We start from the raw sequence: 26,533 nt of genomic DNA, 5'->3' as shown, positions 1-26,533 counted from the left end.
AAGATCATCTGTTTTCAAGTGCAAAACAAATATCTGTTCTGACCAGTGCTGGAAACAGCCTTCAAAGAGCACAACATGCACTTGCCCAGTCGCTCTCCCTTGCTGCTGCGATGCATAGTCTTATGTCTGCTCAATCAGTACTCGCTTATTCAGCATAACAGTGAACCACATAAAACTGATCTGTGACCAGGCTTAGCCAGGAAAGGTGGTGGATTTTGCTGCTTTCTTTTCAAAATACCTTGTTTTTTTGTGTAAAAAATTAGGTTTTATTTTTAGTTATTTGCATCTCTGTGTCTCTGTGTGTGTATGTGACCATTTTTGAATGCTGGTCAGCATCACACAGAGGAACAATCTGAGGGGTCTTCAGTTCAGACAAAGCAGGTTTTGTTCATGTAAAATAATGCCTGTGCTTACTTAAGGTTTCATCTTTATTTCAATCTTGGCCATACGAAAGGTGCAAAGTGATATAAATAGTCTGAACCACAGCTATGCTCGCCATAAACACCAGGCTGAACTCCGAGAGTTGAAATAAGGCAAAACTCACTGGCAGTTGTTCAGCCACACATCTCCACCCCGCAGCCAGGCCCCATGATCCTGATTCTTGTAGGCAATAAAGTGCTCAATTATTGCAGGTTCCCTGGGCTTCAAAGGATCAGCATCTTTGTGTGGGCTGTATCTGTAACCAGAAGGAGAGAAGAAAGGTTGGCAAGGGAAGGTAGCCTTGCTCGGTGCACGGCCCTGCTAAGCATCTGGTTCCTGCTAACTCAGGATCAGCTTTGGGACAACAGTCCATCCAAGTAGCGTGTCTAGTCAAGCAGCGATGGCCAGACCCAACCGCCAAGGGAAGGACGGTCCAGAAGAGGCAGTTGTAAAGACCCACTCCAAGTTTCTTTTCACCTTTCCGTTATTGTATTGCTGACATATTGCTGAAAGCATGGAAAGTTTATTATTGCTCCCAAAAGTCTGAGATATTTTTTAATCCCTTACTGTTATCCTTTAGCATATTCCTGTTATTTAGATAAATATCCTTTTGTTTTCCCTTCTGAGCATTCTTATCTCCTAACCTTGGCTATACTGTGGCAATGAGTACCACTGCCAAATTTTCCTTGCTGTGGAAAGGAATTAAAACATCTTGGAGAGAGGCTGAAAGTATGTCCTTCACTATTCCCACTATACATTACTGAGGACACACGTACAAGATTTAACAACTCTGAAGTTCTCAAGTATGATGAAATATTGGCCTGATGTAGGAAAAAAGCAGACACAAGTGGAAAGTGCAGCAATGTGTGCCCTCAGCTGCTGCCTGTCAGCCACTGTGTAGACCACAGGATCTGAGCAAGGATCTGGCTTGCTATGGCGATGCTGAGCTTGGCTGTCATGTACCCTGTTCTGAGGCACAGCTCTCCCTTTTGCTACTGAAAGAGCATCTTCCACCATATTACGCAGCTTGGAAAACCTGACAGATGAGTATCCAACTCCGTGCCAGCAACGGATGGCCAGAGATTAAAATTCATGCCTCACCAATGAGTAGCGAGGCCAAGCTGTCAAATCGCTAACAGATATTCAATAGCACTTTGCTTTGCTTAATAAGCCATCATATCAATCTAAAACTGAGCATCAGGCTGATAGGGTTCCAGTAAATGAATATTGCTTTGGCAGCTTCATCACTGTGAATTTGCTTTCAGAAAGAGATTTAGTATCAGCCCTTGCGAATTCCCCAGACATTGTTAAATACAGATATTTTGAGATGGATTCCAGTTTCATTCACATCCATGTATAACTGGAGGAATACTACAGGGTTCAGAATTTGACTCAGATATTTAATGCTGTAACTGAATGCAGAATGATCTCTCCAAATCTGTAACTGTACAGCCTCAAAGTTTGCCCCAGCCAGTCCAGCTATAATAATTTATTCATTCTTTCAGTCCTGACACATGAAAAGTGGAAAACGGTATAAATAATCTGAGCTGCAGCCTGTGCTGGTGGGTAATCCCCGAGCATAAACATGACTGCATTATGAATTGCTTGGCTTCCAGGGGTCATTCCTGCCCTTGTATGGGAAGGGACAAATTGCCTTTTGTAATCACTTACTGTGCCTGTGGCAGCAGGCAGTTTCCCAAGGCATGTGTTCAGCTATATGCAAAAGCAACATCAGGCTCCCAAAAGAATTTGGAGGTACTTGCAGAGCAGGCCGCTATTAATAAATTGGTTTTTTAGCAGTTACTTTTATCATTAAATTAATATTTTCAGTTAATTGAGCATGAAAATAGTGTAAATAATGTTCACTTTTGAACATCTTCTAGCATCACCTGCTAGGCAGGGCACTGGGGTGATGTGGATCACAGGATAACTGATGTGTGAGCTGCTGGCTGGGTTTCCCTGGGGAGAAGTACAGATCCCACCCCTGCAATGCTTGCCCAGTGCGTGACTACAACAATCTGGGTAACCCACACCCCAGAGATGAAAAGGAAAAAAAGGAAAAAATTGCCATTCTCCTCTGCTGAGCAGAGGTTTTCAGCAGGTTTCTCTTCCCTACATGGTCTCTTCTGTTGAGAAACCCAGTCATGGGGAAATACAGGTTCGGTGCAACTGGAGGCAATTTGTCTGTCAGGAAAGAAAACTATGAAACTTGAGAATGTTTAAGTGCTTTTCTCTCCCTGAGGTTGGTAACTAAGTTAAGAGCTAGATTCAACCTCTAATGAGTCAAAAGGGTGCAAGTGCAGTCCTTACGCTATTATAGTTTGCCCACAAGAAGCCCTCTGCTTACATCAGCCTCCTTGCTGGGGTCAGCTCTGGGGAAAGAGGGGGATCCTCATAAGCCACCAGACCATGGTAGGTCTGCCAATATGATATGCTCTATAGAGAGGTTTCCAGTATTTCTAAATGACTCCATTATGCCACACAGAGGTTGCGCACTGGAGCAGGGATGAAGGGTTGCTCTGTGTATTTAATTGTAATTATTATTGAGTGTCAGATTTAGAACTAGACAGAAATTTGAAATCAAAGTGTGAGTTCCATCAAGTAACCACTCCCTGTTCAAGCAGGTTCTAAATGAATGAAGAAAATCAACAGCATTCCCAAGAAATAGTTCAATTCCTTATTCCTGGGAAACTCTTGCAGCAAGTTCTGCCCAGCGGGGCTGTTGACCAGACAGCATTTAATTTTCTTGCTTATCAAAAAAAAAAAAAAAAGAATGGAACACCCTAGAGCAGATGTAACATCCATGCCAGCTCAGCTCAGAGCTAAAGAGCAAGGACAAAACCAGAAGGGTGTGGGTGCTGGGGGTCCCTTAGGAAGGGGAATGGAGAAGATGAAGTTAGAAAGTGGTAAATCTAAGTGAAGATCTTTCCTCAGTAAGTGCCACCCCAAAGGCATTGCAATCATTCTTGTCAGCTTCCTTGGGGGAAATTTCATAGCTTTCCATCAGTGCTATAGAGAAGTCTTTTCCAAATCAAACTGTGCAAAAATACTTTACCTCCCAGAAATCAGTGTCAGGATAGGTCTTTTGTCCTTGGCAGAGGCTGGAGTGGTTTTAACGCCGTTATCAATGATCATTCCAGCCTAAAAGAAAAAAGAAATACAATATTACTGTATATTTATATATTCTACAGTTCTTTCCATGTCCAGGCTTTACCTCCAATTGTTCTAAGCCAAAGTCATTCGCACGATCCTAATAACTGCTGCTGTTAGTAGCACGTGAAACTGAGAGCTGCCAAGACTATGGATAGTCTTTATTACATATATAGTCTATATTACATATACCTCCCAAAAGTGCTGCACATTTCCAGAAACTGTACCTCTCTTGTAAATGCATGTATCCCCATACACACAAACACCCTGCTGTAGTCTGAAGCACTCAGTAACACACAGCCTCACAACACGGCATGCTAAGGGTAAATAAGTAAAGAGAAGGCGATTAGACACAGTGGCCTGTATTTATCCCTGTAGAAGCTGTTCAGTTAATTGCTAACATTGGCAGTTAAGGTCTATAATTAGACAAGCAGCCAGTAGATGCTCCTGGAGGCACTATTTTAGGAGTGCAGAAGCAGAGAAGCAGCCTGAGCAGAGGGAAGAACCTCCCTGAATGCCCAAGAGCCAAGCGAAGTGGGTGCTGGCTGACTCTGAGAGCTCCCACGCCAGCACGCAAGCTGCTTTATCTGCAGACACAAACAAGCTTGCAGTAACTTTTAGTGAGACAGAAAGCACAGGCATTAATAGCTTGCAGATCCAAAGAGCTGGAGCGAGAAGATGGTGTTTTTTTCGAGGGCAGCGTTCCCATTGCGTGCAGACTCACCCGGTAGTTGGAATGCGCGCGGTTGTTGGAGAATTTCCCCATCGGCATGTGCTCCGAGTAGCCGGGGGAATACATGCCTGCTGAGGGCCCCGTTGGCACGTGGTGCAGAACAAACCAAAAGCCCGTTTCCTGAGAAAGAGAATGGACACCTGAGACTTTGCTTGAACACCTTTGCTGGTCTACATTAGCCCAAGGATTTATCAGTAAAGGCACAAGATGTAAGCCAGAAGATTTCAGGACATATCACAGCTAGCAGCACTGACCCGTATAACTATATGCAGCAAAGAGTTTAACACACACATACATTCACATTCACACTCCTGCATCTTCAAGGTGCCTTAAGTTAAGCTTTGACATCTATATTGAAGCTGTAAGTGAGACTTTCGAAATCCATAACACACACGCACACACACACTGATGTCCTCCTATCACTGCATGCACAGATACTAAAATCAGATCATTTTTATTTAGTTGCCTAAAAATGTACCTAGGAGCCTGAATCTAGGTACTCAGATTTGGAAGCTTTGGAAAAAAAAGCATCTCTTTGTTTAAGGCTTGGTTTGCTTGTTTATTTGTCTTGGGAAAATAAAGGCTCCTGATGTGACCAAGAATTCCTGTGGAATTAGTGTTAGTGCTGATTGAAATTTCAGAGCGCCATTACTGTACTGCAATCAACAAAATCATTGCCAAAGACTTCACTGGGACTCCACAGTCACATTTATTTAATTTATTCAGGCTGCACACTGTGCAAAGGCTGGGAATTTTTGTTAAAGCCATCCAGCTCTAGAAACAGCAAGTGACAAAAAGTGTGGAGCAAAAGGAAAAGCATTGGTTTTTATTGGTGGCACTAGCCACATTAATATATGTCTTGATCGAGCAGTTTCAAAAATGCCTGTGTAACAGAAGCAGGTTTTACTCCAGCAAGTGCCTCAGCCTTGCAGGGCTGTAACTGGTCTGAGTTGTTACCAAGTAAGAAAATTCTGCACTCACTTCAGATCCCGCAGCTGCACAGTTTATAAGGTTGTTGTGTGGGTTGGCTATCCAGAAGGTGGATACGGCACTGCAGGTCAGGAAAACAAAGAATAACATGAAAATGACACTTTGAGCACACACTAGAGTCACCGATCAACTCTCCCCAGTACAGGCAGGGCTGATAACTCCTCAGATAAGGGGTCTTGCCTAGGGGGCAAAGGGAATGTTTTTATTTCTTTCTCTTCTCATACCACACGTGTCCTCTGCGCTTTGACAGAGAGCATGGCCTTATCTTTTAAAACCCTGAGTATTAAATGAGGAATTTTGACTGCAATTCCAAGCCTGCTATGAAGCTGTCAGATGTCAATCATGTTTTATGATAAGGTAAATATGTTGTTGCACAAGTCACAGAAAAGAACTTTGCCCCCAAATAAGCCCTCAGATTCATTAGAGACTTGTTTAATCAAGGGACCAAATAAATTGCCTCTTAAGGGCTTTCCAAGTGTACCCTGGTACCTGCCGTTTCCAAGAGCTGCTGTGATTCATTAACTTTATTTGCTCCCACCTTCCTATGCATTTCTTTTGGGACAAAAGGACTCCATTTGTCTAATGCACATAAAAGACTCTTAATTGAAAGATTCCCATCAAGGAGGAGAGATAATCCATCACTGTCCATCCTGTGACATACAGCATTCATTAATCAACAGGCCTATGAACTTTGGGAGGAAAACATCCAGCAGACTGGCTCCCTACATTTGCTGGGTGAGACTTGCCCTCCTGCATATTAGAATGTATCTATTATAATCTTGGTATGAAGGACTTCACAGGGGCTTTAGGCCAACTGGTTTTGCTGGCCTAAGATGAAGTTCTGTTTGTGCGACTTTATCACGAAAACATAGCAAAATTTTTCTATTTTGGGCATGGGATTGGCCTAGAAAGAAACAATTTGAGATGATGTACAGACTACCTCCTGTTGTGTAGGCAAGGGCAAGGACATTATGTTTCCACCGTGACCTATCTTTCAGCCCAATCCCATTCCTCAGAGCCATGTGGATTGGGCAGGTTACTGTGTCATTTGGCACAATCCTATTGTCTTAATTTCTGGCAGTGCCTGCCTGCCTGCCTCTTCCAAGATGACAGAGCTGCAGCCTGTGCTTATCCCTTGTCCCTGTGCTGGGTGCTTGGCCGCTGCCCCAGGGGTAGAGTTAGTGTACTCGTGCACTTGCGGGCTGGATAAGCCCAGTGAAAAGCAAGCTATTTTTCTGATCAGACCTTGAATTCTTTTATAAAAGACGAGGTGGCAGATCAAAGTACCGTAGGACCTTTTCATTAGATGTCCGCCTATCATTCCTAGTGCTTTTTCATGTAACAGTCTTCAAAATGACACAAAATATGTCCCTCTGACTATTAAATGAATTATCAGTGGAAAATGAGCACAATGGCTGATTAACTCTTATTTTATGAATGGAGACATTAAGTGTAATTTATAAACAAACACAGATGTGAAAAAGAGCATTGCATGAATTCATCTCTTTCCCTTGCCAAACTAAAAAGCTAAAAATATGTTTCTTTGGACAAAACCCCAGTTTGTTCTGAGGACAGAATGGGTGATACTGATACAGTCTCAGCAGATTGAGAGTACTTCCAAATAAAAGAAATCCCCTGAAGATTTTTAGCTGTTAGACATCAATCAGCTTCTAACTGTCTCATTTTCAGGATGGAAGTCTGGCTCCAGAGACTTTCTCATTGACTTTTTCTGGGTCAGAAATTTAGCTTTTTTTTAGTGTAGATTTCGCCCCCCCCCCCCCCCCCATTTACAGCAAAATAAATTCCTGGAGAAAAATCTGGACTACAGACAGAAGTGATCCTGTCTCCCAGCATCTTCAACTCTTCAACACAGCACCAACGCTCTGTGGTCTCAAGACAAATCTTCACCATGGAAGACCTCCCATTCTGTTGCACAGGGGTCTTGTCCTCAAGATGATTCACCATCAATTTTAAACTCTTAAAGGCAAGCTTGATGGAAAACACTCTGAAAACAATGTGGGTCCGCAGATCTGCTCCAGACCACTTGCTATGCTCCCTGAACTACAGCTGGGGATCTGCTTGCCCAGCTGCTAAACACACAGGTTTTACTTTAAGAGTTTAGAACTCTCTCAAGAAGAGTCAGGGAGATGGGGAAAGAAAAAGAAAGTTAATTAGCTGCCTGCTATGCATCAAAATGAGTAGGTTCCCTGAACCGCCAGTAATTAGCAATGAAATCATATTCCTTGATTGTGCATCTTGATTTTGGGGCAGAAAACCAGCTGGAAAATCATGGAAAGAAGGGCTAGAATGGCCTTCAGGAGCTCAGTGAGTCCATATCCTGCCTTATGACAGGGTCAACTACAACTACAGTATTTGTGACTGGCATTTCTCTAACCAGTGCTTAAAAATTACTGCTAATGAAGAAGCCATTAATTCCTCTAAGAAAAAATTCTAATGCTTAACTGTGTGGCCAAGCTAGTTGTATTTCTTTTATACTTCACCTGAATTTTTTCTACACAGCAACAGAACTGCAAAAAGAACTTGTAAAATCCCTTCTTATTGCAAATGCTTCTATAATCCTCATCTAAACCTCAGTTGGCAGATCTGCAATGACACTTAGAGGAAAGGATCTTGCAAAAAGGGAGATGAAAGGCATTTGGCATTTTTCAAGTTTAATACAGTGCTTGTGGCAAATAGAAGTTTTGAGTTCTCATGGAAACATTTTCATGAGCTCACGTATAGACAGACTATTTATTAGAGATCCAATGGGTGTATACAGTCTTTGATCTTTTATTGGCAAGTTCCAACTCTATGCTAAACTGCATTTATTATATCATTTTGGTTTCATTCCACTGTTTGGGCAGACCATGCCAAATGAACGCATAACACCAATGTCATATCATTAAACAGTATCTGTTCTTCACAAATAATGACTTCTGAATTAATTGGAGTATTTTCAAAATCAGTTACCATTTGAGATGAACACAAATGTCAGAGCACAGCCCATTCTGAACTCAGCAACTTTTTGCTGAACCATTGGGATCAAGGCTCGATAAGGTACAAAGCATCACTGTGTACTTTGAAAGAGAGATTTTCAATATCTGAGGTAGGAACCATCTCAACTGACTTTATGCTAAAAACGAAAATTACACCCTAGGTGTGTAGGCATCTGAATAGCACAAGTATGAAGATCCCAAGGAGACTGCTCTCAACCTCTGGGGCATGCAGCCCAGACCTCTACAGATGACTACATAATCATATACATGTAATGCTATCTTTTATGGCTAAGTCCTGCAAAGAAAAGAAAGAAGAAAAGGAAGGCTCCCACTCACCTACAGTCCTGCCTGGGTTTAGGGATGTACCCTGGGTAAGCACCCTCTGTGATCAGCTTGCACATCCTGCTGTCTCGGTCAGAGGGGAGCAGAGTGCTCGGTTTAACAAGCAGTCCAAGGCAGTGATCAAATGTGTTGCGCTCTTCTGGTCCATCCTCCGTAAAGAAGCAATGGCCCAGTGCATCATAACCCACAACATCCTTCACCTGTGAGTACAAAACAAAGGTCAGTGTTCAGATTTCATGCTTCAGCCACGGCATAATAAGAAGAAATTTTAAGCAATGGCACATAGGAACCTGAGTACCCTCTTGAACTCAGGGTGTATAAGCAAAAACAAAAGCAAGATCACTCTCTGCTCTTAAGAGTTTATAGTCTAAGCAATAACTCCAACACTTAAATTTAATTAGAATGTGTCATCACCTAGGAAATGCTCATTCCATTCTTTTGTCGGCCTGTGAAATCAGAAACGGTCTTAGCATGAGGCTGGAAAAGACATGGGGTGGGAGATGAACGGAGGATGTTAGATGTTCAAATCACATCTGGGCTCATTCATCTTCACGTGGAGTTACATGAGCAGCTACATAAAATGCAGCTGAGAAATGCAGCTGAGCTGAAAAAATATTTTTTCAGGCTATCAGAGAGGCGGCAAGTTGTTTTCCAGACAGGCTGGCTTGTTTTAGGTTTGACCTGATACTTCTTCCAAGTTGTTGACAGAAGCTTTACTTGACCCTGAGACAAATCAGCTGGTGTTAATCAGTGCTGTTCTGGTTTTGGTTTGAATGTTGTTAACATTGGGACACCGTTGTGTTGGACAGAACAATACCCATCACACCACTGAAAGATCTGAGAAAACAATTTCAGGAGCAGATATGTGAATTCAAAGCCTAAGGCTAGGACTGGCTGGGAAACAACAGTCCTCAGACACACTGTGCCCAGCAAGTCAGTTGTTAGTGGATATGTCTGGGATATGGAAAATCAATTTCAGGTGTCCATTGGCCAGGTGAAGTGCTGGCTCTCCTGGGCTCTCTCCTTACTCTTCCCATCAGCCATCATGCATCAACCACCTTGGACTTATTAAACCTTCCTGGCGAAGGTTAGCCTGACACCAATGTGTTACTACAAATGCTGCTGGTGAAACAGCAATTGCCAAGGTGCAAAAGACAATATTAAACTGGATAGAAGATCTGTTCTTTCTTTATGGTGTCACTGAGAGACCTGGGTGCTCAAGTGCCTGAACTACTTTTGTAAACAGGACTGAGACAGCTCTGTCATCTTCATACCTCATTCTCAACGCAAGGAGCACCCATTTCAAATAAAATCCCAGGACTAGTGTTGAAATGACTACAAATATGTTTTCACATAAGAAAGAACACTTGACTTGCCAAATCTATTACAAGCTTACATCTGCACACACATCTATTATGTATCATCCATGCTCCAGTGTAAATACTCAAATCTCTGAACACGAGTCATCACAGTAAATTAAACACAGATAAAATGACCTGCAGAGTGGTGCATTCCTTTAAGCTACCTCACTGAAATTTACTTCTGACTTCCCTGATCTAATTAGATGACAGCTTTTGCAAGGTTTAGGCTTCTTTATTTAGGTGTAAAACGGTTGTACTAGACTGAACTGTCCCCTCTGGGAAGAATGAGCTGTGCCAGCCTTGTAATTGTAAAAGTTTACAGGACAGAAGAACACTTCAGGAGAGTGAGCTATCTTCAGAAGAAGTTTTCCAACATGTATAGGAAGTCTTTTAACCACAGAGCTGTCAAAATTGCACAGAAACTTCCACCAAAACCTATTAGCTTTCTCTCACACAACAGTAATACTGCAAAGACACGTAAGTAATGGTGCTGCAACATTCAGATGATGGAAACAGTTTCCCTAGAGAAATATTAGCCACTTTGTATGGCCATTTATCTTTCCAGCCAGCACAGCACTGCACCAGGACTGGGACATGAAAACCTGCAGTGACCAGACTTTAGCTGGAGCAAAGCCCCCATCTGTGCACAGGGAGTAACATCACAGGGGAACACATCTCCTGGTACTGTGAGAGAGGGGTGCACACTGGCAAGAGGGGCTTAGAGCCAGCAAACACCCATTGTTCTAACTCACCCCTGAAAGCCCACAGAGCAACATGGAGTTATCAGCCAAGGACCTGGTCCCTATTGTATTTGTCGCCCTCCTTTTGATTAATTACTTTCCACGTATCTCATCTCTTGGTCTGCTCTGACTTAGTTTCCCATGCATGTTTTCATGCACAAGCCCAGTACTGAAATGCTTGAATAGGAAAGGAGATGTTTGTTCCAAAATAACTTTTCCAATGGATTTAATTTTTTATTTTATTACAACCTTTCTAATAGTCCATAATCTTACTTTAACCATGAGCAATTTATGGCCATATAATGCCCTTCATGGTAAAACAATTGCTGTGTAGTATAGCTGAATTAGTAAAAGCAGATACAGTTGAATGAGCAGATGAATCAGTTAGAGAGCACAACCTCCTATTCCATGAAATACAGCTCTGTCCTGGATTCTGCCAGACTGTTTATTGACCTCCATTTAATTTCCCTCCCTAGTGGCTGTTTCTATTTTAGCTTGCACACTGGGATCCAGTGGAGAGAGTGGGAATCAGAGCAAAGTTTCATTTCTGGGATAGCAGTGGTGTAACTAGGTGGTTTTATGGCCAATATATTAAAGAAAACATTGGGCAATTATTGCATTTTCAAACAATAATTATGGTGAGAAAAGAATTTCTACAGATATATTTCCAGAAGGACCCTCTGTGACTTTCAGTGAATATAAATTTGCAGACAAGTGCAGAATAGCCCATCAATGGAAGTGAGCTAATGTTGAGATAGTGACTTTTAGCACACTGTACAGACCCACAAAAAAACATTTTTGTCATCAGGAATAACTGGACGCTCTTTTCTCCTAGTGTTTTCAGTATGAGTATCTCTGAAGTGACATGAGAAAAGCAATAGCAAAGCAAGCAGGGAGCCTGTATGTAAATTACCAGTCTGCTTTAATGACAGTTAAAAATAACTGATGTCCCTCTCCCATTTGCTAGAGCATTTGCACAGGTACTCATCCACAGGCATGCAAGAAGCCCCTCTGAAATCAATGCTTAACATTAAGGACATTATCAAGTGCTGTGCTATGCTGAGGCTTAATACCCCAGCTAGATTTTTTTGTATGGCTATTTCCAAAGCGTGGTTTGTGCACGTCATCGTGGCAAATGTTTCCCCAGTAAAGTATGCTTTGGATCTATCTGATCTCAGAGGGACTGAATGTTACCTGGGGAAAGACAGACCTCATCACTGTTTGCACAAATGGTGTTCATGCATGTAGAAACAGGTAGTGTTGTCCAAGTAAGAAGATAACAGGCAACTAGGAAATGTATAGAGTAACTGCTGTAACCATCAGACACCCCTGTGGGTGTCTGTGAATATATCTGGGGCAGAAGGAAGAGGAAAGGAAGGAAAATAGAGTCGGAAAACAGATGAGATTGTGGTGGGATCACCTGATGAATCAAGGCATGGACCTGCTGACTGCAGATGTCTATCACAGAGCAATGAAACAACATTTAAGTGATGCAACCTTTGGAGCATGTCTTCTGTGATGCAACTGAGCAAACTTGGTCAGATTGCTTTATTTCACTGGGGCTTTCTTTTCAGCTGTCATCAATAATTATATGGTTAAAATAAAAAACGGGTAAAGTGCTATGAGTAGAGTTTAGTATTCACACATTTTGATAAACTATAATCAACAGGGATTAAATTCTTGACTAATGTTTCAGATTATATGACCTAAATTCCAGGATTTCTCTTGGGTGCTTTCTCATGGAGGCAAAGCATGGTCATTTAGGGAATTGTGGCTGTTGAGTAATAGCAAGAGAATCAAGCTGCTTTCATCAGCTACATCAGCCTGTCTAAATTTCATCATGCCATCTTGGCTGGAAAAACCTGAGCACATGGATCCCTATGCCATGGATCCCCCACAGCACAGTTGTCTCTTGGAGAAAGCACAAGAGACAGAACTATTTCCAAATGCTCTGTATGAACCCATCCGTCTGACTGATAAGAAAAATGCCAGGCTCTGGGTATTTGGTTTGGCAAGTATTAATCAACGTGGAATGAAGAGCTCACGTTAGATCCAGAAGCAGGGCTTTAGCTGGTCTGCAGCTCATCAACAGCTGTGCAACCTCTGTGCAGCCAGCGAATGTGTTTATGGTGCCATTGGTAACAACTCATGATGGTGCAACAAATGAATCCCGCAATGCTGCCCTTCCACTCTGCACATTAATTGAATACTAAGCCCCTGTACTGGTGACTTTGAATTGGGAGGATGCCATATGACCCTAAATGCCTTATATAATTTATACCGTAGAATGTCTTTTTTCTTCAGAAGCCATGTTCACTTGGTAGGTTTTTAGGATCGTGTTATAAACTTAGAAGGATAAAGGTCAAACCCAAAACCTCAGATTCATAAATAGCAGATAAAAGCTGCTCTGCTTCTGGATCTGCAATTTCAATGCCCTCTCTTCAACTTCTGTGCATTTTAATTATGCCTGTGACTTTCCCTTCCAATGTTGCCACTTTTAGTAGCCTGCAGTCCTTGACAAAAGGAAGGCTGTAAGACAAAGCCCTCCACGTGCTACAGTCAGTAAAGAAGGTAGCATTCAGCAGCAAGAAAGGAAAAAATTATCTCTTAGATAGGTGTTAAAAGCAAATGCTATTCCCCAAGTAAGTTCAAGGAACATAGATCCTTACAGGCTCCTACTATGAGATGGAACTGTAACTTTAAAACGTGGTATGCATATGAACTCCTAATGTACAGTGACTATCCAGGTGACAACTGCCGGTGATATGTCTTCTTTTAAAACTCTGTTATATTTGTTAGCAGGGTTGACTGTACAAATGCTGCTCTTCAGAGCTCTGACTCAATTTTCTCCTTTTGGAATACACTGCAATCCTACTAAATGGGTGCGAGTCCTTTGCCTACAGAAATCTTGTCATTGTAAGACTTCATATTTGAGCTGATACTTGGGGAAAAGTTGTCTAGTCAAACCTGATGTTTATTTCACACCTTTAGCAGCTCTGCTTTTGGGATAGATTTCTGTACATTTCCTGAATATAGGTAAGAAAAAGCCATCAGAGATGGTATAAAAGTGAGGAAAGCCTTTCGGGGTTAAATGCCAGTCTCCAGGATGCTCAGTAAGGTAGTGTTGTTTTCCCTGTGCATCCTTATCCCAAAGAAGGCGCCCCTACATCTGGGGAGAATCTGAACATGTTCTTACCATCTCTGGTGTGCTGTAACTTGTCTGGTAAGCATAGGTCATTTTATAGATTTATCCTAAAGGATTTGGAGGGCAGCTCTGACAAATCAGAGCTCTATGAGTGCTTGATGTTGTGGATGGCATTGCAAACACAAACCTTTATTACAGAAAAGATGAAGCACACTTGAACCTTCTGATTATCCTCTTTAAATAGCAAGCTCTCTGTCCATAGATAGATCCAACTACTCATTAGAGATGGGCTGGTCTGCAGACATCACTGCACACAGACAAAAGCTCTGCCTGCTCTGAGTCATGCACAGCCTACAGTGCCACACTGGCCTCCTCCTTTTTAATGGAGGTTGATGTATGCCTGGAATATATAGCCACATAATTAGGATGAGGGGAGGAGTCAGACACTAGCTCTAACAATAAAACACATCACCCTGCAATAATTAAGCTATATTCATGCTTGATCTCTAAGGTAGACTTCAGGGCTTCTTACCAGTAAACCATTGGATCCATGGACTGTGACACAGCGGGAGAAGGTATGGTGGATGGAGACATCCTTCACATATGTCGGAGGGTTGTAGCCTCCTTTCTCATCCACATCTCCAGCCATATGGAAGTGAATTGGGTAATGTCCCATTGTCTGCTGGCCCATATATTTCAGTTCTAGACCTTCAATATGGGTAGCCTTAAAATTAAGACCAATCTGGAGAACAACAGAACATCAGTCAAGAGATATAAAAGACTGTTGAGGGCAAGAAGGAGGGGACTACAGGGATAGGAAAGGTTGTACAGTATCTGCTAGAAAGATTTACTGTGTGGAAGGGAATGTATGGCTGCAGAGTGAGGGAAAGAGGGTCAGGGTGGCTAAGGGAACCATAGTTGATCTTTGCTCCCACCACTGCTGCCATGGCTACATTTGACTTCATTTTAGAAGGAAAACCCTTTGCATTTAATGTTTTCCAAGAGTTTCAGTCAGCTGGGCTCAAATCAAACACCCTGGGCTGAGCACCACCAGAACCTGGGGAAAACTGGGATCAGGATGTGTAGACTGTATCTTTGATGGGTTGAGCACCAGCCTGGCTGGATGAGCAACATCTGCAGGGGTATGAGGTGCACTTCAAAGCCAAGGGACAGGCGGCAGCAGCAGGGTGGATCTGCTGCACTGTTGGGAGGGGCTGTTTGCTCACTGGCTGATATGAGGGATTTTTCCCTTCTGCATCCTGGCTTCCTTGGTATGTGAAGGTGTGGCTGGGTGGAGGAAAGTGCAAGGAGAGGGCTCCAGTCCTACCTTGATGTGTCCCCCAAAGGTGTCGAAATCAAAGAAGGAGCATAAATTGCTGCTGTACTCATAGCACCGCCCCTCCATCTCACCCATCACCACGACATTGCGGCTCAGCAGCCCCACTTCTGCCCGCATGTCGACGCCATCAATGACTTCACCAATGTGGAGGTATGTTGCTTTCCCTAAAGGAACAAGATCCAGTTTCAGGGTTACTCTACCAACATTGCTGGTTTCCCCTTGTGCTTCCTGTGGTGGGGTTGGCATGGTAATTAAAAGCAGTAATTGAGTCAGCAAAAACCGTTGGCTGACTCTCAAAAGAGGGAAGACTGGAGCACAGGTGTCACCCAAGGTCTTGCTGAGATATTTGCAGAGAGGAAGTGGGATTTTTGGTCTTAAGTTGCTTCTTTTAGCCAGGGAGTTAAACCAACAGTCTGTTAGACAAAACACATTTTCTACCTTGAAAAGGGACTGCAATCATTTGAGATCTTTTTACTTTGGATTACAATCAGCCATGCGCGAACATCCAATGCAAAGAAAACTGATGATGTAGCTACTGAAAAGTCTAAATCCCCAAGGTTAGCACAGCACTTCCTATAGTGAGACACTGGGAGCTGCTCAGATCCCACAGCACTACTCACGGTGAGCATCAGTCTGATCCTGTTAACGTCATGGCTGTTAATCTAAGCAAGGAGAGAACTGGGCAGAAAGCCTTGTGGAAATTGTGACTTGGGACAATTGCAACGGCTCATCCAGCTTGTGGACTGCAAAACCTCCCACTGCCTGCCCTCCCAAACCTCTCAATTTTAGGTCTGCCCATGTCTCCAACCTGCTCTCAACACTTCCCTCTGCCCTGGTGTAGTTGGAGTTGATTGGATCTTCCATCTGCCCCATGCCACATCCCCCTTTGCCAGGCCAAATCACTCATAACATCCTCCGCACACACACCTGGATCCATGGAGGGGTTAAAAGCACAGAAAGCTTTCCCTGGCCTGACTAGAAAGGGGTGAAGTCCAGGCAGTGCAGATGTCTAGAAAGCAAAATCATCTCTGCTGTAATTTCATTCAAAGATATTCATACTCCCTCCTTCCTTCCGCAGCTTTCTGCAGAGAATGCAGTTGGGAAAAGGTTCATCTTACTGACTACATTCTGTATTATTCCAGTAAAAATAAGTAATAAACTCTTTAAGTAAACACTGAACTTTAAGGAATGCTACACTTGCACGTATTTAATTTCAGTGGAGTCATTCAAATCCGTAATTAGAAACAAATGGCAAGCCTGAAGCCTGGCTATCGCTGCAAAGCACTTTATGCTTAAGCAGAGGTGCCAAGTTGAGGGGAGGATGTTGAACATTGAAACAGTCTTGTTTTTAACCAAAACATGGTGCTTTGACTTTATAACAAAGAAAAGCAAACACCATTCACTCCCTCTTCTTTCACAGCTGGGAGCAGTGTAGTTTGATGGTAATATTGGGATTTAGGAAGGATGAGTACTCCACCTTGCTCTGAGACTGCTGTGTTGTGAGGAGGGGTTCACACCACTACATGTGCCCTCTGCCTTGGCACCTCTGCCTTCAAAATAATGTGATCATGTGAAAAAACACTCTCTAACTAGAGGAGTGGTGAAGGCAGAACAGGTGGATGTTTTTACCCAGGGCTATGGTGGGAAGATGAAGCTCTTCTGAGCTCCATGCTCAGCCCCAGAAACAAGGGGCTGCAAAAGGCCATGGGTTTGCACCTCACCTGCTTTTGCAATTGCCACCCTAGAAAGTCCTGGGCTTCCCTCTGTTGTTGCCCTGAAGCCAGTGAGCCTTATCAGGTGCGTGGCTAAAACCAGACCCAGCCTGTCCATAAAAGCAGCTTCACTTCCCTTATTCACACATTAAAAAAGCCACTGCAGTGAGTGTCCCCTACACAAGGATACTCTTTGCTGGACCCTTGAGCAAGTCTGTTAAGGAGCGCAGCCTCTTGTTATGAAACTGGTTTTAAGCTGTTATTTTTCAGTTTCCCCCTGAGATGACCTTTCCTTAATTTACTGAAATGCAGGAAGACGTTCAGATAATCATAAGAACATCCTATTTGAAGCCACATCTCCAGGATTTGTGGCAGTGAAATTAGATAGGCAGTTTTGTTATTCATGTGCTGAGCTCTAGAATAATAAATGTCATGCTTGCATGTATTTAATTTAATTTAACACCAGTCCAGACATGCAAAATAGGGTAAGCACTGACAGGAATGTTAAATACGGACTAACCAGTTTCTAAATATAACTTCTTGGGTGCTTGTTTTTCACTTTGTGCTTTTGCTGACTTGACTTGTTTAGAGATAAAAGGAGAGACGGAAAGCAATCCCCTTCCAACGTAAAAGTGGATTTTGAATAATAGCTCCTTTAACAGAGTTTTGAAAAACAAACCTCTCCTCAAGGCAGCCAGAAATTCAAGCTCCCCATGGCAATGGGGCCATGCTCCTGAAACTGCTCGTGGGAGACAAACCCTGGCACGGAAGCCCTCAGGTACTGTAAATGCCATCTGGGAACCCAGCACTCCAGCACTGGGCACTTCCCATGGGGCTGGGAGCACCGTGATGTGCATTTATAGACATGTGGCACTTTCAGGGAGCTGCTGGGACATGTTTAGTGATGGGCATTAAAAAAAAAAAAAAAGAAAAGAGGCTGCTCCATGGTGAGCTCAGGGAGTTCACATGGGGACGGGAGCATCTCACTCTGCAGAGCTAGAAATTTGAAGTTAGGCTGCTCCTCACAGCCAGCACGTGGAGCCTTCCCAGAGATCAGCCACAATATCTGAGACCCTGAGCACTGACCATGGGCAAAGCCAAGCCAGGGGTTTGCAAACAAGCACTGAAGTGGTTTGATACTAAAAAGGCATCACTGTGCTTTGAACATGGGAGGAATGTGTCTGCTGATTAAGCATCAAAGCCAATGCCCATGATTGCCCAGCTGCTAACAGACCCAGGGGTCACTGATTCACTGTCTCCTCCTTTGGGCTCGATCTTGCTGCATCCCTCACAGACAGATGTTGCCCTGCCAGCAAGCCAGGCTTGTGCCATGTTACAATCTAAACTAAACAAAGCCTTGAAGTGACAGGGATTACATCTCCCCACAACAGGCCTGTGTGATGGACTAGGACAAATACCCTGGGTTTGCTGCTGTATTTGTCATACCAGTGCCTCCAGTTACTAAAATGTAAATTCACAGGGAACAACTTCTTTACTGTGTAGGCTTGCTTGGTAGAAGTCTTGATTCAGCAAAATATGAGCACATTTCCATGCTTATTACTCAGACAGTGACTATTAAAGTTGCCGGTTGTTGGTAAAGACAAGGTAATTATTAAAAGAAAGTATGCATTAAAACAAACATAGATGTTCCACTAATCAAGGGCATGCTTATGTCAACAAAGCAATTCAAAGCAGTCTCTCCAAACTGTACAAAGCTCCAGGAAAACCTGCCATACTTGAAGCGAGCCATAAAACCTGGGTCTCAGGCCTTATCAAACCTAGGAAGGTGGTATTTTAAAACTATTTCAGCTGCTACAGATGTGGAAGAGTGCTCAGCTCTATCAAGTCACACAGATGTCTCTGAAAACCCTCCCAGGTACACTCATGCAGTCCTGAATGCCTTGGCTCTAAGTGCCACAGACTGCTAAATCTCCCTTTCAGAAGTGAAACAGGTACTTGAAGGTCTGGGTTTGGGGAAGATAAAGTGGAGCTAAGATGCTCCTGGATTTATTTGTTTTTTCTCTAAACAGTCTTTTGTTCTCCTTTGGACTCTCTAAGGCTAAGACCCTCTCTCTCGTGGTCTTTAAATATTTTTTAAAAAAGAGTTTTTAAAGGAAATGCTAAACACAAACTTGTCTGTTCAACCCATCTAATCCAGTGACAGTGAATCCTTCAGGGCATCTTTAAAATCAGTGCCACTCATTGCAGATGCCAGCCCAGACCTCTGTCTGATTTAGCATTTTTGCCAAACATTTGTCATCACTGGTGGTAATGCCCCTATTGCTTATATTTAATAATGAACAAATGTTCACAGAGGCATCCTGTCAAATCCTCATTATTCTGAATTATCTTCATGGGGTTTGCTATTGCATCCCTAAGCTGCAAGCCTGTAATGCAATACAGCACAGTTTGGGTGAGCTGACCAGCTTCTTGAGTCATGCAGTACAATCTGATGTCTTAGAGAATAAATATTCCTCAAATTCATAACTTTTATATGGCAAATTAAGTTTCCAGTAAAAAGACATAGAGCAGAAAGGATGAAACTTTATAAGGAGTTCAGAGTTAACTAAGCCTTCTTGGGACAGTTACCTGCTGGGTAACTCATCCTATTATAGGCCTTCATCCCTTTTCTCCTTCGAGATCCTGCATGGTCTCCCGCAAAGGTCAGAAATACACCCTCCGTTGTAGGAGTCTGAAGAGCCTTGAGTTCACATGGATATTATTAAATGTATGCTTAAATACTGTGTTGGATCAAAGCCTCTGTAGCTGTTTGGTTTCAAGGTTGAAATGAGTGGATCTTACGGCTGCAGATAGGTGTGACAGGAGGATTGATGTGGACTCAGGGCAGTGCATCTGCTCATGTTAGCTTTAACTGTGAGCACTGAGAAGTTCTCTGCAAGGTCTGTTAGTGTTTTATCCCAATGGCAGTGTCACACTCTTTCCTAAGCCCTCTCTTGTCCCACCTAATGCCGTCCTTCTGCAGCAGGTACTTGGCACTCTACTGACATACTCCGTAAATGCTAGGTTCTCCCTCTCTGACCTTCCAGGTTTTTCCTCTCCTTTTCCTGACATGTAAGTTCTTGCAGCTGGGATGGGAAGATTAGGCAGGTGTGGTGGACAAACAGATCAGATCCTTACTTAAATCAGGCCCAAACTCAACCCTTCTGTACTGCTATGTAAACTGAGTATGTTTCTGTCAACTCTGCTTCTAGGCAATGCCCAGAGGTAGAAGAAAGAGATCTGAAAGACTGTTAGAAGGGGCCATTTCACAACATTTCCTGACCAGCCCTCAAGCACCAGAGTTGCCTTAAAAAAAAGAGCTTACAATCATAGAATGGTAGAATCATTTAGGTTGGAAAAGACCTTTAAGATCATTGAGCCCAACTGTAAACTTAACACTGCCAAGTCCCACAAACCATGTCCCTAAGCGCCACTTTGCAGCTCTTTTAAATACCTCCAGGGATGGTGACTCATCCTCTTCCCTGGACAGCCCGTTCCAATGCTTGATAACCCTTTCAATTAAGAATTTTTTCCTAATGCAGCCAAAATGATGCCAACTTCTAAACAGAACCACCTAAATCCTTAAATGTATCTGAATTTTGGTAGTGGAGTAACTTCTCCCATCCTTACAGCACAAGATGAATGCTGATACAGGTTGTGAAGTTGTCAGACAACTATGTATTTACATTTTTAATTCAAAGTTCTCTGCATGAACAAGATCACAGTAAACTCTGTATCTCTCTAGTATTTGCAACCCAATAAGCAGGATTTAAGATATGTGTGCTTGTAATCATAGATTCACCAGTATGTGGGATAACTGGAGTAATTATGCCAGGCACAAATAGTTTTTTCATGCTTTATCAAGAGCATATAGGAGCACAAAAGAGCATTTCATCATTTTTGTTCCATGGTGAAACTTATCAGCATTAGTAGTAACTTCATACAGAGCAACCAAGATGCAGATAAGACTTGTTTCCCAGGGAAACTAGACAAAATACTTGATCTTTCCTACTATCCAGTTCTATCATAACAACACAACCCTTCCTTCCTTCCTTCCTTCCTCCTCCCTCCCTCTGCCCTGTACTGTCGTCCCTCCCCAAACCTTGTGAAGTTGAAAGATCAAACAGTTTTAATCTGTTCCCACAGAGAAAATAATCTAGGCACAAAACTGACAAGCGACAAAAAGTTAAACAAAGGAGGCAAGTGGAGAAAAAAGTTCCATTTAAGTGAATGACCATTTGACCGGGAGCAGGACCTGCAGAGCCGAGTCCTCAAGCAAACCACACTTACTCGTGGGAGCCGCAGTTTTGACATTAGTGTAAGTACTCCAATAAAGAAGTGCACAAGATCAGTACCTGGGTGCCCTCCCTCCGTTTCTACACTGAGATTTGCAGAAGTCCACAGTTAGACAACTAAATCCTACTAAAACCTGATGGCAATTGAGTATTAATGGTCTTAAGCTGTTTTGAAAAGATGAGCCTCCAATCCATTTCTAGCAAGTAAAGAAAGTATGAGTTTTCAACAGGAAGTATCAAATATAAAAAGGACATGAGCTAACCAATGAGTGTAACTTATTTGGCACAATACACTAAAACTTATCTATTAAAATATTATTAAATGATGACAGCATCAGTTATAATTAAATCTTGGTATGCCAAGCGGCTGCCACACCAAATTGTCTGTCCACAAAGTGGAGGTTTTCTGCTTTTTTTAAAACAAAGAGACTCTTAAGTAGTTCAGACCTGACATATAGGTTTCATTTTAAAAAAAAAAAAAAAAAAAATTGAAAGGAAAAAAATAAAGATTAAAAGGGAAATAAGCCATCATGAGTAGGAATGGTTTTATCATTTGTCTTTCAAAGGACAGAATCTTGAAGTTCTCAGCTGCTAAACTAAAACTCTTAGGAAAATTAAGCCATTCTGCTTATTACAAATGAAATCTCTCTGAGACCCTGTATGTAGCTGTATCTATGTGTGGAAGTCTTTTCTCGGAAGGAACAAAGCAATCTTGCATATCTCACATAGCAAAAGGAAGGCAGACATTTATGATGAACATCCTCTGCATGCAATTAAGAGCCTGATGTGGCCGTGCAGGCACAGGCTGTGCAGGGGCTGCTCATCTGTGCTAAGGCTAGAAGCCAGCCCACTACTTGCCAGCCATTTTTATGTGCTTGCTCTCTGTTGGCCATTCTCCCTTCACACAGTGTTTGATGAGCTACTGGGACAAATAAAGCCCTATTGACAAAAGTCTCTCAGGTAATTAATTGAATCCCAACAAGTTTCATCAAAGTCAGTGCCTGATCATGGGACAGTGGATTTGTATGTGCACAGACAGGTTTCAGTGCAAGCCAAGCACTCAGCACGGCGGTGTTTGCCTCCTCCAGCAACACGCACACCTCAAAACCCACTGCTGTGGTACTGTCGCCTGCCTGGCAGGGCGCAGGCAGGGCGCAGGCAGAGCACAGGCAGAGTGCAGGCAGAGTTGTGCAGGCTGCAGGCAGCTGCAGGAATTGCAGAGGGGAGGAGGCATGGAGAGCACCCACCCCCTGGCTCATTAACGGTCCTTATGTTGGCTAATTACACCTCATGGCACAGGGCAATGGATGAAGTTACACCATGGCTGGCCACAGGGATCTCCTGGCTCCTAAAGACAGGGGACATCTCAGCCTTGCCCAGGTTTTATTTCATCTAGACTGAATTTAGAATCAGGCAGATTATTTTATTTTTCTAGTGTGAATGTGCCTTTGTTACAAGAAAGTTGGATGTGATTTTTATTACTGGACTAGATCTTGCCTTGATTTATATAATCAGTGAAATCCCATTGACGTCAATGGAGTTGCCTGGCTATAAGTAAGGGCAGACTTTGGCCCTGGTGTTCATGTCATCTGTGGTAATAAAAGGAATGTCCTAATTCTCTTAAAGAGTAATCGGAGACCAAGAGCACAATTACTTTAACAAGTGTTTCCACTGCTTCTTTACTTCAAATTCACATGAACTTTTTTATTGTTTTCAACCCTTTATTAATTTCCTTGAACTAACTTAGTTGTCATTGTTGTAGAAGATAAATGTAATTACATGGATTTCACAGATCCAGTAGATTATGGGAAGCCTAAGAGAAATATTCCTATGTCACTTTTATTTTTACTGACGATCTTCCAAGATCATCTTCATGATGTGACTTGTATCATACTAGTCTGGTGCAGTTTTTCCAATAGCTCAAAAGTTGCTCAAGAAAAATATTCAGCTTGGAAATGTGTCTTCTTTGAAAGTACCAGTCATTTTAAGTCATAAGACTATGATACATTCAAACTGTGAATAACATTTTTCTTGGCTTGATGAACATCTCTTTTTTTGGGCCATCCAACAATGAATGGCTAGAGCTCTGTGGGGAGGCAGTTGCCAAAGGAAGTATATTTGTATCTTCCAGAAGATGTTACATCAGAGATAATGGTGAAGTAGTTCATTTCACAGAACTGAGCAAACTCCCTGGTGCATTGGATATTCCAATGGTTTCTCAGAAAGATCTTACTGTAAATGCAGACAAAACCTCTGCCTAGAGCAACTGCCAGTGTGTAAGGAAAAGATAATGTAACATGCAAGATTTATGACCAGGCAGATACTGCCTTTGAAATACAGCCTCAGCTATTACATACTTTGATACTGTAAAATAACTTGGTTTTGTAAATTATAGAAGCTAAAAATTCCTAATCTATTCACAGAAGAGGCAGTTAATCCGGTATTTCCAGGCTCTGCTTATCTGTGTACCAAAGTACAGTTCTAGAAGGGAAAGACCACTTCACAGACTCAAGTGGAGATGCAAATCTCCCACTCTGGATTCCACTTTTATGTTCATATTGGTAATAGTCTGTGCTTCGTCATGGTTATGCTACTTAATTGGACTTAGTATCTGAAGGCCACTTTACAATCCTTGGACTACAATGTCTTTTCATCAAAAAGCAATTTGTTCTGGATTTGAGCTAGTCCCTTCAAGAAGAAAATGCTGTGGCTCTGCAGAGGTTGCTGCTCCTCCTGTCAGACTAACTCAAGCAGCACCCTACCAACTCCATCTCCCCCTGTGTTGTGGCTCAGGACAACTTGCTGGCCACATGACTCCAGAAATATTTGGTTAATACATCACTGTCTAGAGACAGAGTAAACGAGAAACAGTAGCTTCAGTAGTACAAAACAGTATTTCTAAAATGTAAGATTACAGTTCTTGTTAAATATAACTTTCTTAGGAAAATAGCCAGCTGCACATTACTTCATAGCCTCACAGTCTCTCATGTCTGCCTCTGCCCTAGCTCACTCTTCAGATCAGCTGTGCTCATCTGCTTTCTAGGAAGTGATACGTTTTCAAATACAGTTATGTAAAACTGAACATTTCAAATACATGACCTGTATTTGCCTCTCTCAAATAAATACATCTGTTCAACAGTATGCTTGGGGACAAAAAATGGAGTCAGCTATGAAAAGGCAAAGCAGAAAGGAACCAGAATCAACTTAGATGGCTTTCAAGCACAAAATGCCTGCTTCCCAAAAGCATCTAAAAACTAGCCATCAAATTCAGGTGCCTTTCAACTCTGCAATTCTTAATGGAGTCACCTTGGTGCAAATGACACGTTTGGTGAACTGCAACAGCAGCATGACAAGATGAAGCACCTTACCTGCTACCTTGACCTGGGTGGGTCTGCAGGCTCTGCATGGCAGTACTTGGAACTCCTCCGCCTGGTACATGGAGTAGTCAGTGCTCGCAACCACCAGCCTGTCTCCGGGTTTCCATGAGCTCACGTCATCCGCCAGATTCAGGACTGTGCTGTTCACGTTAGTGTCAATGGTTACCGTAAGCTTTGGTTTCACTGAAAAGCCAAAATGGAAGGGTGGAGAATTCAGTTAATCTTATCAGAAAATGCTTGCTTTTCTTTTTTTTTTCTTTTTTTTTTTTTTTTGCCTGGAATGCCACCAAAAATTATGATTTCCTCATGCAACAAAAAATAGTTAATTCTTTCAAACATGCTTTTTACTGGCTTTGGCTTGGAAAGTTAACAAATAAGAAAGTGTTTTCCTTTAGTTGCAGGCAGGTGGAATTTCCACTAAACTCAGGACTAAATTTAAATGTAGCTGTTAGTGGCTCGTTTTCACCACACCCACTTAGCAGCAGCACTTGTGGGTGCTGGGCACTGTTATTTACAGCAGCCAAGTGGTCTTTAACTTAATGACTGTTTTTTCCAGCAAAACAACAGTCTTCCACCCTTCTTTTCCCGCCAGTTGAGCGTTGAAGAATCCTAATGACCTGTCTAATGACCACGTTAGGGACAGCGGTGTTGGAATTAATAACTACAAAATAAAGGATTACTTTCAAAACCTGTTGTCTTCACACATTCTGATTGACTAATCCTACCTCATCCCAAAATGCTTTAGCAAAAGACAAGATATTTACAGGAAGAGACTTGCCAAGTATTTGCCATAGCCTTGCTGGGTTTTTGAGACACCACCCTGTTGCCTCCGTTAGTGCTCAGGAATTTTTCCTCAGATAAATCTTCAGCCATTTTATCTGTGTTCATGTCAATAACCCAGCCAAAGTTTTAGCTTGGGAAACTACTCAAGTTGTTCTTACACCGAGTAAGAGCCAGTCATCGGAAGACAGTATTTCTGTTTTTCCCTGGTCTGGCTTTCAAACATGGGGCACGTACCAGATCTGCCACACAGGAACCGTACTCTGTAGTTCTGGCAGCCCTCGCCCGTCTGGTCCTTGCCATGGCACAGAAACCTGTAATCGTGGCCACTCTTGTAGAAAACCTCAGTGGTTAAATTAGCTCCATCAAGCGTCATTGCCTGTAATGAGAATAGAAATATAAAACATTGATGCCAACAGAAGAGGCTTTTGCTTTGTTTTGGGTGATGCACAACAGTTGTATAACAAAACGCTGTGACTGTTATGTGTGCTATCCAGCCGGCCCTCCAGCTGGTGCTCAAACACAGCTATTTCATCCACGAGCTGCATAGATTATTGCTAGGTGCATGCCTTTCTCCTGTATCTATATTAAGACTGTGTGCTTTTTTGGGAGGAGTATTCTGAGCTTCACTAACATCTGCCTCGATGCCCTAGATTTTCTCTTGCCATTGGTTTGAGGGCAGATGAAAACACTGAACACAGATGCTTGCACACAAATGAACTCATGGTTTCAAGCCTCTTAACTGCACTCATTTCATTGCTTGTGGCTAGGCTATGTCTGAACCTTGGAGAAGAAAGAGGTAGGGGTCTTATTTCTTCATTGCATGGATCAGTCTCTCTAAGAAAAAACCAAAGCTGCTCCAATACCCATTGCTCCACAAGGAACAAGAAGAGGTGGACATTTCTCACATACAAGTACCAGCCTGTAGAGCTGCCTTGAGAAAAAAGGCTGTATCATGCCAAGCAGCTGTTGTAGCCTCTCCTGTGTTCCTGCTGGAGCAATGTCACCTCTTAGGGTCATGTTAAATTTCACAGTCCAGCTCTATAGCTTGCAGCTCTCTTGACCGTTACACAAAAATGTGATGCATTGCATTGGGCAATCCAAATATCATGTGCATTTTAACAAGGTACCAGGAGATAAGCCATCTTTCAAT

The 26,533-nt window shown here is 42.6% G+C and overlaps 1 protein-coding gene across 5 annotated transcripts in view; it reads right to left on the bottom strand.

The window, feature by feature from the left end:
- The window catches only part of CEMIP (cell migration inducing hyaluronidase 1), a 114,365-nt gene that overhangs the window by 17,193 nt on the left and 70,639 nt on the right, over window positions 1–26,533 (bottom strand). For all 5 annotated transcript variants that reach the window (XM_074880217.1, XM_074880216.1, XM_074880213.1 and 2 more), the window contains exons 10-18: window positions 25,618–25,759; window positions 24,592–24,783; window positions 15,205–15,380; window positions 14,410–14,619; window positions 8,626–8,831; window positions 5,285–5,354; window positions 4,295–4,423; window positions 3,476–3,561; window positions 545–676 (exon numbers count right to left, since the gene is read on the bottom strand). In XM_074880217.1, coding sequence (XP_074736318.1) covers window positions 545–676; window positions 3,476–3,561; window positions 4,295–4,423; window positions 5,285–5,354; window positions 8,626–8,831; window positions 14,410–14,619; window positions 15,205–15,380; window positions 24,592–24,783; window positions 25,618–25,759 — 1,343 coding nt within the window. The remainder of the gene's footprint in view (window positions 1–544; window positions 677–3,475; window positions 3,562–4,294; window positions 4,424–5,284; window positions 5,355–8,625; window positions 8,832–14,409; window positions 14,620–15,204; window positions 15,381–24,591; window positions 24,784–25,617; window positions 25,760–26,533) is intronic.

Source organism: Strix uralensis, chromosome 11, assembly GCF_047716275.1.
Source record: "Strix uralensis isolate ZFMK-TIS-50842 chromosome 11, bStrUra1, whole genome shotgun sequence".
Lineage (NCBI taxonomy): Eukaryota > Metazoa > Chordata > Aves > Strigiformes > Strigidae > Strix > Strix uralensis.
Note: the sequence above shows the minus strand (reverse complement) of the source record. Positions and strands in the feature narration are given on the sequence as shown.